Below are 11,756 nucleotides of genomic sequence, written 5' to 3'. Positions count from 1 at the left end.
CTTATGTTTTTGATGTTACCTGTAGGGTTTGACAGATATATAGTTAAATGTAACAGTTGCCAAACTGAAGGATCAATAATGAAAGTCATAATATATATTAATACAATATAATAATCAATGTATTATAATGTATAGTCCCACTGAATCAGGTTATTTAAACACATTTACCTTCCTCTTGCCTCCATACTCGTCCTCCTATTGGCCAGAATTCAAGTCCCATTTTGATTGACAGCTGTCTTGCGCCTATAAAGGCACGCGATGGCGTCACAGGGGGCGTGGAAAGCCGAGCTCCGTTTTTCTTGACTTTTCCGTCCATTTCAGTTTCTCGTCACTGGCTCCATCCTCTTAACCAGGACAACATGGCGACCGCGGCGAGCCGCTACTACACCGAAGACGGCAGGGCCACCAAGCGACAGAAGACCGACGGCATGGCCACGGTGAGTGGGGCTCAGCGGGAGCCGCCGCGGGCTTTAGCTCAACTCGCTCCGGGTTGATTCATTCAGCGCGTCGGTGGGGAAAAAGTGTCGCGACGCGTCACGGGCCGCTAAACCGACATGAAGCTTTAAAACTCGTCTTTATAACGAACTTTATAGATTTAATGTTGTGTTTTAAAACATGTGAGTGGATGAGGAGGTAACCGACGCCGTGCGGCCGGTACCGGAGCTCCGGAGGGCGGTTTCCCGTCAGGGCCTCAGCCCCGCTTTGTTCTTCCACCGGTAACGTTAGCAGCGTGTTAGCCGCTAGCCGCTAGCCGCTAGCTGCGGTCCCCGAGCGGACGGGCTTCAGACCGACCAGCCTCCTCCAGCTGCCGGTTCAGGGTCGGCACGTCGAGCCCGGGTTCACACACATGGCTGGAAACTGCGAAACTTGTTTTTATTTAGAAGAAACTCGTTTTTAAAAAGGTGAAGTGCCACCGCGGTGATTAGCTGCCCCTTCCCCCAGCTGCGTCCTCTAACCCGGGCTTCTTCAGCGCAGAGGACCGTGTTCACACGATCTGTTGATTCAGGCAATAATCCAGATTATATTCTAATAGAATAATTTATTAGAATGAACCTTTTAACCAGGAAATGGGAGTTGGCTAAATCCCACGTCCACATTAGGGCTGGACATTAGCGCTGATATTTAATAAACAATAAAGAAAAGAATATGAACTTAATGAATAGTATTTTAATGATGATGGCTTAACTAATGTTTAGTTAAGCCATCATCATTAAAATATCCACCTACACTACATATATCATTTGTATACATACAACACACATAAACAGACTCAATAGCATTTTAACAATCGAGGAAACCTCCCTTAACAGTATTTCAAATATATCCACCTATAATAATATCTAATGTACATTTACAGTTTTATTGCAGTGGGCCTTTTAATTACAGGAGGACACTTCCCATTTTCTTTAGATCCACTTTTAAAAGAATGAAGCTTCGCTCCAAACCACATAGAGAAGTTATTAACCCTCAATGTGCCTGAGGTCTGTGGATGAAGCTCTGCTGGTTGTTCCCCTGAAACTGTGGAGCGGTTCACCCTTTACTTCCTTTGTGTCTTATATCTTATTAAAATGTCTTTATTTGGAAGGTTTTTATGACGGTGAGAGTTATTTACTTCACCATGTACAGAAGTATGAGTCTGGGCCAGCTACTTGCTTTTAAACTCACATTTACTCTATTGTTCATATTCCCATAAAGTAGAAGGCCATGCAGTGTGAACTGACTCGTTTACAGCCGACACAAGAGTCCAAACGCATGTTTACTGAGAAGAAGGTGCAAATGCAATGGCTGCTGTTTGTTTTGAATCTTAATATTACTACTGAATATGTTTTAAATACACCGCAGCACATATTAGAAGACTGCTGAAGACCGATGACCAGGATCCTCTTGTGTCACACATTTTGGACGAGTCCAGTTAATGTTAACGTTGAACATGTTTTCTTTCACACAGGGATATGAAGATCCCCATAAGACCCTTCCATCTGTGGTGGTGCACGTCCGGGGGCTGGTCGATGGCGTTACGGAAGCCGACCTCGTGGAGGCGTTGCAAGAATTTGGAGCTATCAGGTAGCTAAAGAAATTAAAGACATGAAATTTAGAATCAAATGTTGTGGACTAGGTGAGTTCACAGCTTTGAGCTTTTCATTCAAACCCCTTCATTGCTTGTAGCTATGTAGTGGTGATGCCCAAGAAGCGTCAGGCACTGGTGGAGTACGAGGACATGAATGGATCGTCCACAGCCGTAACCTACGCAGCAGACAACCAGGTTTACATCGCAGGACACCCAGCCTTTATCAACTACTCCACCAGCCAGAAGATCTCCAGGCCGGGAGACTCTGACGACTCCCGAAGTGTGAACAATGTTCTTCTGCTCACCATCATGAACCCAATCTACCCCATCACCACGGTAAATGCCAAGATTTCAGCTGCTGCGTTTCTTCAGACGTCCGGTTTAATTCCGAGACGATGTTAGATTACCTCCTCACGGCGGCAGTTAAATGTCAGGAATGTCTGGTTAATCAGACCCGGTTGGTTGTTATCCACTGTGATGCATTTGCTGACGTAGTTTTGGCTTGTCTACTTCTCACCTGCACCTTGACTTTCATTCCAATCTGTGGCGTGTTGTGACATGGGAAAACAATTGTCAAGTTGTGCTTAAAATAACATTGTTAACAAATACTCCACATGTGACAAACGTGTGTTGGTAACTATCGATCTTTGTCTTCAGTCAGCTTTGTTCTCAGTACTGCGTTGTATGTGCAGTGTATGTAGTTTTATTAACTTGATACCTTTTCACAGGACGTTCTCTACACCATCTGCAACAACTGTGGGCCCGTCCAGAGAATCGTCATCTTCCGCAAGAACGGTGTCCAGGCAATGGTTGAATATCCTTTTTCCGTTTTCGTGGGTTCTGTCTGACACGAGAGCCGTACTCAGCAATGACGATGTATTAATAACTGGTTTCCCAACATCAAATGAACAGCCTGGTGTTTGTGCTCATATGTAATACCTGTTCCCACGTGTGAACAGAAACACGTTGGGCCACATTTCAAAACCCATAGACATATTGCCTACAGTAATGTCAAAGTGATTTAACTGAAAGGAGGCCAGCCCTTTTATTTGCCTGTGCTGTAACAGTCTGTACTAGAACAAAAAAACCTGCTTGTTGGCAAGTAAAGAACCAGAGAAAGAAAGTTGACAGTCTAAATATTCTAGGATTAAAGACAAGATGGCAGCATGCAGGTATTTTTAATTGTGTCTTCTGTTAATCTGCATTATCATCAGGATATTATGGTTAGTTCCTGTTTTATCCTTAACTCAGTTATCTACATTCGACTCTGTGCAAAGTGCCCAAAGAGCCAAGGCATCACTCAACGGTGCCGACATCTACTCCGGCTGCTGCACGCTGAAGATCGAGTACGCTAAGGTAGGACTGCAACACACGACACCGCCGCTGTTCATAAAAAAAGATGTGTGTGTAGTGAGCGAATTCTTCCAGAGTACTGATCCGATACCAGTGTTAACAACTTCTATACTGTATTTACAGCTACATGCTACTAACCCTTTGTATAGTGATGACTGCTAGTGTTGTTTGTCGTGGTTCAGGTTCAACCCTTAAAAAAAACAATGCATAAAGAGTAATATGTTTAATTATCTAGTTTGACAGTCAGAACTGCAGTTTTATCAGGTGAAACTAATTCACTTTGAAGCGGTGGTAGCTGATCAGTACATGGATGGGTTAGGGTTAGGGCCATTGCCTGACCCAGCAGTATTGGAGGCAATTCTGATGCTTGGATAGGAACATCTCTAATATAAGTGATTCTGAGACTCTCGTATTCCTTCATAACTGTCGTGCTTGATGTAAATCTTCCTCAGCCCACCCGCCTGAATGTGTTCAAGAATGACCAGGACACCTGGGACTACACAAACCCCAACCTCGGAGGCCCAGGTAAAACCTCTTAACACCCAAACGCACACGTTTACCGACGCCCGGCACTTTTCATAGTTGAGAGGCATGATACTGTAGAGCACCCTTACTGTCCCTGTGGAGTGTTTCAATACGTGGGCTACTGGGAAGATGGAGGCAACACCCTTTTCTTATAATGCTTCTAAATAGATGAATTGGTCCATTGCACTAATACATGGTATGATCAGAAGAACACATGTGGCATTATAACTGAAGTGTTGCTTTTCGTCTGTAATACTAACACACTAGGGCGGGGGTTCAACAAGTATGTGGGGAAATTGTTGTGAATAATGTTCAGTTCAGACATTTCATGACAATCCAACAGTAAAACCTGTAGAAATTCGATGTGAAGTGTGGAACAACAACTCTGGTGTATGTTGTGAAAGGCAGGAACACATCTACAGGCGGAGACGTCACATTCTTTGCGAACATATTTTTGTTGGCATGCAGTTATTCACTGTACAGAAGAACATACAGTACGGTGTCTGTTACTGTGACGCTCTAAAGAAGAGTATAAGGTTTCCATTCTAGTTCACTGTGATATGTAGTTGTTCTGGTTTACTTCATGGAAAGAGTCTGTGTTTCCTGCTTCAAGACCTGAGCTGGAAACTAGAAAACAAGTGAGTCCCAGAAGGAGGCAGGATGATTTCAGATTAACCAGAATCCTGCACCTTTGTCATCCACTGGTGCTGTCCATGTTCAAGACTTCTTTTTGAACTATTCTGGTTTGCATTAGCTGAGACTGTTACTAGAGTGAATACCTCCAAAGTCTCCTTATGAAAGCCGACTCACTGGATACAGATTATTTTTGGGATCTGCACCAAATCAAACGCTCAATAATATTATTCCCCTAAACATATCAGATTTTTTTAATTCATCAAGATTCATAAATTATTGTCAGATAAATTAAAATGTAGAAAATGTCATATCTCACAATGTTCAAGTGTTAAAAAAATCTTTGCTCTGTTCCCTGGATCCAAATCCGCCTGTAGTCTTTTTGGTAATCTTGCCAACTAACGGACAGATGAACCAACACAAAGCTGACAGGTGAAAATGGCAGGTGGTGTTTTTTTGCCCGTGTGTTGTTCTTGCCTTTCACACCACACCAGTCAGTCTGCTGGGTTTCCACTGGGGTGAGAAGTGAATTAACTATTAAACAGATTTTTAACATGCAACATGTTTTTCAGCTTTGATTTTAGAATTAGAGGAAACAAGTTTTCTGGTAGACGCAACTGATCTTGGTCTTTTCCACTGTCGTCTTCACTTCTAACAACAAATTCTCCCATTTGGTCGTATTTCTAACTTTGATCCCTGACAAAGGACGAGTTTGTCTAACTTGTGTCAGTTTTGTTGTGCGATTTGTGTGAAGTGGGGACAGAGGAGTTGACCAGCATCAGTAGAACCGCTGCATCTGCCACATCATGTAACTTATCTCCTGATAAATCTGTGGTCTCACACCTCGGTCAGTTAAAAACACATTCACAGGACAGGACGTGTGCTCAAAGGGTGAGGGAGAGTACATGCTGACAACATCACCACTCAGCAACCACCATCTCCAGACTCCACTTCTACAGTGAGGACACAACCACTATCACACAGACGTCCAAATATCCCCTGAGACACAAGGGGCTCCGCTGCGAGACACCATCCACTCAACATGATGATGTAGGACTGATAAAACCACTCATTCCTCATCTCCGCATTCCAGCACCAGAGCCACGAAGACAACGCACACTTCTCGAGGGCAGGGAGTTTTGGGCACTGAGCTACACTTGGTCCCTCCCCCCTCGCTCCCCCAACCCTCCTTCCTCTCGTACACACTGAAGCAGGCCAAAGCTTGCATCTACAAACCCCGCCACCGTCGACACCAAACGGAGACTGACACCAGCGAAGACACAGCATCCACCCAAACAGAAGTAGTGACAGACATCTCTCAGTACCACAGACGATGCATACTGATACTGACCCGTCAACCGACATTTTAAAAGCCCCGGCCCTCCTGTACGGTTACCGGCCGCGATGCTCGTCACTGTTGTCGACATGAAAACAAAACACTTGAGCAACACACTCTGATACTTGCTGATGTCGCACCGACTGATCCAATAGATGACTCACATCTCCGAACCAAGCTCAACACAAGACAACTGATGAAGACAAGACACTGCTGACAACACCATCCAGCACACTCAGAGCCCAGTCAGGCCCATTTTGGGTTTTACCTCCTTATGTGTGTCCTCCCACATGGAATTCAGATTTTATCTCTTGTTCTTTATCTTCATCTTCTCATCTTTTCCTCTGTTTTTTTTTTTTTTTTTTTTTTTGTCACTACATTGCATCCCTGTGTAGCTATCCCTTTTTTGAGTGCAGCTTTCTTTCTGAATATTCAAAGTCTCTAGAACCTGTGTAACACCTTCCATGTGATGCAGGTTTGGCAAATTGCGGCTAAGAGGAGCCGGCTTCCTTCAACTGAAATGTGCTCTATGGCAGCCTCAAGGCCTCCCAGTGGGCGGTAGGCGGACTATTCCAAAATGGAACTAAAAGGATGGACACGGCAGCCAAGCGGCCAACCACCCCGCCGGCAGGCGTTTCATCTTGATAAAACCAGGAATCGATCCTGTGGTGGACAGTTGTTATCCCCCAAAAGAGGAAATGGATAAGAGTATGGGATGAAATGAGTTGAGTGGAGAGTGGTGGAACTACTGCTGCAAATGTCCTCCTCCCACTGTTTGTAAGCATGCAGTAAGTAAATCGAGCCCCTCCTCAGGGAACATTTCTGCACAGCACCACATCACCCCCCCCCCAAAGCCCAGCACCCAACATCGCCACACAAGACTGACATCTTTCTCCTGATACAGGTGTAATCTTTCTCTTTGGAAGAGGGTGATGGTTGTGGTTCTGTCCGAGGCTGCATTTCTAACGTCACTGTTTCTTTCCTCTGTCCCGTCGCGTTTACAACCATCAGGAATCTCATCTACGTGTGTGGTTCCTTGGACTAATGTGATTAGTTATTTATTGGGAATCAAATCATGTTTTTTAATCAGAGGAATCTTCACACTGATTCTTGTAGGATGTGCTTGATCCATGACCAACCCTATTTATTAGAAGCCAGCAGAGCTTTACACCCTCCAGCCTCAGTGGCTGCTTGTGTTTAAAACTTACAAGCTGCTTCTGATCAGAATCTGCTTTCAGACGGTTTCAGCGTGGTTGGTCACCTGCAGAGGTACCAAGCCATCCACACTTCATAGTTAACCTGGGTCCACATTAATCCTGAAATACTTCTCACACAGCAACCGACAGTCATGAGTGGTTTTACTGAACTCTACATTTAACTGGGCTAATTTCACATTTGCCCCAGAAAAACCAATGTATGTTTGATGAACCTGGCTCTGATTGTGTATGATTATTTTGTACCTGTACAGATGGTGATGCAGATGGCAATGGGAGCAGTACAGGTGTGTGTGAGCCGACAAACTTTTGTTCTTAAATTAAGCTATTTGTGATATGACTTAGTTTGATCTCCTCACTTCCCAGATCATTAGTATCATCCTCATCTTTGTGCCACTTTAACTGCTAAAGCTTCAGTAGATTAGTGGATTAGAGGGTTTTGTGCTTTAGGGTCATTTCCTTTTGATCCATATATCGATCTTTCCATTTCTCACATTTACTAGTTCTAAACAGACCAAGATAAATACCTATGATGACCTCAGCTACTTTGGTTTGACTGAAGTCTAATGTGGGGGGGGGTATTCTTCCTCTCTGGTAGAACTCTAAAGCAAGAAGAATGGATCTTTGAATCTCAGGCATGCGTGGAAGAGATTTCTGTCAAACTTGTTATTCATCTGTCTCTGTTTTTCTCCTCTGCTACTGTTGTCGTCTTGTTCTTGTAGAGGATGTTGTCGCCAACCCAAACAAGCGCCAGAGACAACCTGCTCTGCTGGGAGACCACCCTCCTGATTATGGTGAGACCTGGGGAACAAGAAACCCCATTAAAGCTCAATATCGGCTCCGAGGAAGTCCGAGCAGGTGGAAACCACAGATGAGCTCTTCAGCCAGTAAATGTCATGAATCTCTCTCTCTCTCTCTCTCTCTCTCTCTCTCTCTCTCTCTCTCTCTCTCTCTCTCTCTCTCTCTCACACACACCCGTTGAAACCGCTTTGCACATGAAAGTTTAGTCGGCCGGCTTTTGTCAAATAATGTGAAACCAAAACTAACCAGATCAAATGGAAACAATTGAACAAACACTTGAAGCTTCAGAGTTTCAGGTGTGAAATTGACCGAAAGGGACCAAATCTATTTCTTCAGCCAGTGACGATGTTTTAAAGTGAGAAGAAGTTGAGTCTTGGCGTCGCCTCATCAGTACTTTTTCCTCTTCTCTCCCCGGCTGCCTCGTTCTACAGCAGGTTACCATGGTTATGATGAGAGCTACGGCTCCCCTCCCTATGAGGGCCGACGTATGGGTCCACCAATGAGAGGGCGCGGAGGAAGAAGCTATGGGCCCGGATACGGACCTCCTCCTCCTCCGCCTGGCGAGTACGGTGCCCATGCTGATTCTCCCGTGGTCATGGTGTATGGATTGGAACCCGTCAAGATGAATGCAGACCGTGTCTTCAATATCTTCTGTCTCTATGGCAACGTGGAGAGGGTCAGTATTGCAATGGGTCTATGTCCCCTGTGTCCCAAAGGAAATTTAACTTTAAGCAACAGCTTTGTCAGGCAAACATCCATGTGAAATCACAGCGCTATAAAAATGTTGATAAGCAAGATATTTGAGAAATATGCACATTTTGCAAAAATAAACACACAAAATCGAACTACAAACACGGGTTGTTGCCGTGGCACCGCTGGGTCAACAGCACCATGGTGACAGGTGTGTTTATGAGCCCTGAAGACACCACAGTGTGTAAACATGGGGAATGTTGGCATGTCTTCCTGGGAGTCAGCAGAGCTGGACTCCCTTTGTAAACAAGGGGAGGGACACAAAAACATAACGGCACACAGACCAGCTCCCAAGCTCAGATCCCAACACAGACACACAAAGGGAGTGTAACTATTTTCTCTGCTCAGTTTTTACTCACCAGTATCTTTTCATAAGAATAATTGATCAGCTGCTGTTTCAATGTTTAGAACCACATGTGTATAAATCCTTTAAACCGTTTGTGCTGTGAGCTGCAGCTGACGTGGTCCGTAGACTAGTCATCGGTTTCATCTTGTGTCTGTATCTCACACATATAATAACAGACATCAACAGATGCAGAGCTAATGTGACATTAAGGCTAAACACCGGGACTCAAACCGCGTGACTTTCTAACCAAAGTCACTTCATGTGACATGGGTGTGGCTTTGCTGCAGTTTGGAATAAGGTCTCTGGAAGCCATGGGAAGAGTTCTACTGCACAAAACTTACCGACCCTGTTGTCTGACATCATCCACAGGTGAAATTCATGAAGAGCAAGCCTGGGGCAGCCATGGTGGAAATGGGAGACTGCTATGCCGTAGATCGAGCCATCACTCATCTCAACAACAACTTCCTGTTTGGACAAAAGCTGAATGTGTGGTGAGTTTGATTCCCTCAGTTGTGTTCACGCTTCCTCAGATGCAACTAATTTGTGAGGCATCACAACAATCGGCACTCCAGGTTTCCCTCATCTGTTCATGAATACATTTTTAACAGTTTTGATATCCATCCTTGCAGTGTGTCCAAGCAGCAGGCCATCGTCCCCGGTCAGTGCTACGAGCTGGACGACGGTTCGAGCAGTTTCAAGGACTTCCACGGCTCCAGGAACAACCGGTTCACTTCGCCTGAACAGGCTGCAAAAAACCGCATCCAGCACCCGAGCAACGTGCTGCACTTCTTCAACGCACAGCCGGACGTCACGCCTGAGGTTTTCTCTCAGGTCTGTAGAAAATGTGTTTCTATCGTGCACACACCCATTTTTCTCCTGTGCCAACTCAGTTCAAATTAAATCATCACCAACAATTAAAAAGAAACAAGTGAAAAGACCTTTTGACTAACATTTGTGTTGTGTTGTAAATTATATCTGGAGTGAAGTTTTACAGTTTCTAATAACACATGTTCTCTTTATAGATTTGTGACGAGATCGGTGTCAAGGTTCCCATCAATGTCAAAATGTTCACAGGAAAAAGTAAGTTACCATTCCCCTCATTTAAATGTACATTTTTAATCCACTGAACATGTACAATATTAATAAATGTGACTGCTGTTGACATGTTTTATATTAAAGTACAGTATCTATACTTTAGAATTTTAGTTTTTAGAGAAATTAAACAAGACAAACATTTAAACCAGGAAAACGATTCATGCAATGGCTGCGGCCTCATCACTCTGGATCCAGATGTTTCTTCATTTGCAGTTTGTGTTTTAAGTGTCACCCCTCGACCCACCAGGTGGCGCTGCTCCCAGTGACCGCAGCGCTTCAGGCCTACTAGAGTGGGAGTCCATCAACGACGCCATGGAGGCTCTGGCCTTGATGAACCATTTCCAGATGAAAAACGCAAGTATGTATAAAAACGCTTTTAACTAAAAAAAACAACATTCATCTAACTGAGTTGAACAGAAACAGGGCTGAGTTAAAAACAGTCCGATCACAGATGTTGGACTATAAATTGAAAGTAGAGTCTCATTAATTCTGTCTTTACAACAAACATGGTAATAACGTAGCTCTTAAGAAAGAAGCTAAAGCAGCGACTTTAACATGTCGTCTGTGATGCTATTAAATCTGTTGCGACACGGGGGCGGGGAATTCTTTTATTTAAAATTTCTTCCTTGTGTCGTGTGGTCGATTCACTTCAACTATTGGCAACGCTGCCCCCGTGATTTCTGGTGGTACTGCTCCATTTGTCAGAATCTGTAAGTTCTCATAAGAGTTAAATATGTGATAAAACAGCAGGAGCATGTCCACAGGGAAGTGAGCAGGACTGATGATGATGATGATGAACATGTGACTGATTCCTCTTGTGCCTCATGTTTATTGTTTCCTGATTCTCCGTCTCTTTTCTCTCGCCCACTCTCTCCAGCTGGTCCGTACCCTTACACCCTCAAACTGTGCTTCTCCACCGTTCAGCACGCCAACTGAACCTTTTAGCCGGGAAGCCGAAGATTGGTCCGCCATTCCCATGTTCACTTGTACTTAGACATGACTGCTTGCAACAACAGACCTGGGAAAATAGATTTTCAAAAACTCTGAAAATACTGTGAAACGTTTTTCTTTCACAATGACGTTAATCCCTGAAGTACAAATTCCTTATATTTGGTATTAAGCAGATGTAACAAGTGCTAACACTTAAAGTTTTTGATATTTATGCCCCAGATGTGGTTAATAGAGTATCAGTACCTGTGTGTCTATTAAGTTGTCCTTTTTACTTTTTGTATTATGCTTATACAGTAGCCTGGGAGGAAGTGTATGTGACGGACATGGTTTTACGCTCAGGTGGCGCCGTGGCAGAGGGCAACGTGGTTTTTGTAAGAGCTGTCTTTTGAAACTTTTATTATGGCTCACGTTTCATTTTCTTTTTGTGTTATTTTAATTGCTGCCGATTCAGTTCTGCAAGAATTTTGTTCTAAGAAAATAAAAAAATTCAATATAAAAGCGTTTATTGTATTGTTATTCAGAATTTACTGTTTATTTCTGTTCTGTCGGTGTCTTTGACTCGAGACTGGTCAAATTAACCTTTTTTCTGTTTTTCGAACAAACCTTATTTAATCCAGTGAAAAAGTAACAAGTTTTTTTTTGTTCACATTAATTAACTGTTTTCTGGGTTCGTTGTCTTTGGTC

The 11,756-nt window shown here is 43.8% G+C and overlaps 2 protein-coding genes across 3 annotated transcripts in view; both read left to right on the top strand.

Moving 5' to 3' along the window:
- LOC117773272 (spectrin beta chain, non-erythrocytic 1-like) overlaps positions 1 to 11,756 on the top strand; it is a 750,817-nt gene that overhangs the window by 589,383 nt on the left and 149,678 nt on the right. The gene's annotated exons all lie outside the window — the stretch shown is intronic.
- LOC117773303 (heterogeneous nuclear ribonucleoprotein L-like) lies at positions 278 to 11,572 on the top strand. 2 transcript variants are annotated; one of them, XM_034605104.1, is made up of 14 exons: positions 278 to 437; positions 1,949 to 2,064; positions 2,167 to 2,404; positions 2,797 to 2,882; positions 3,328 to 3,424; positions 3,874 to 3,946; positions 7,384 to 7,416; positions 7,852 to 7,923; positions 8,362 to 8,606; positions 9,396 to 9,517; positions 9,656 to 9,857; positions 10,049 to 10,106; positions 10,369 to 10,479; positions 10,999 to 11,572. In XM_034605104.1, the coding sequence occupies exons 1-14, from the start codon at positions 360 to 362 to the stop codon at positions 11,055 to 11,057; spliced, it is 1,590 nt and encodes a 529-aa protein (XP_034460995.1). In that variant the 5' UTR covers positions 278 to 359; the 3' UTR covers positions 11,058 to 11,572. The 2 variants fall into 2 exon arrangements, with proteins under 2 accessions (XP_034460995.1, XP_034460993.1); XM_034605102.1 differs by having other exon boundaries at positions 10,348 to 10,479.

This window comes from Hippoglossus hippoglossus, chromosome 13, assembly GCF_009819705.1.
Source record: "Hippoglossus hippoglossus isolate fHipHip1 chromosome 13, fHipHip1.pri, whole genome shotgun sequence".
In the NCBI taxonomy this organism is placed as follows: Eukaryota; Metazoa; Chordata; class Actinopteri; order Pleuronectiformes; family Pleuronectidae; genus Hippoglossus; species Hippoglossus hippoglossus.
This window is presented reverse-complemented; position numbering and strand designations above follow the sequence as displayed.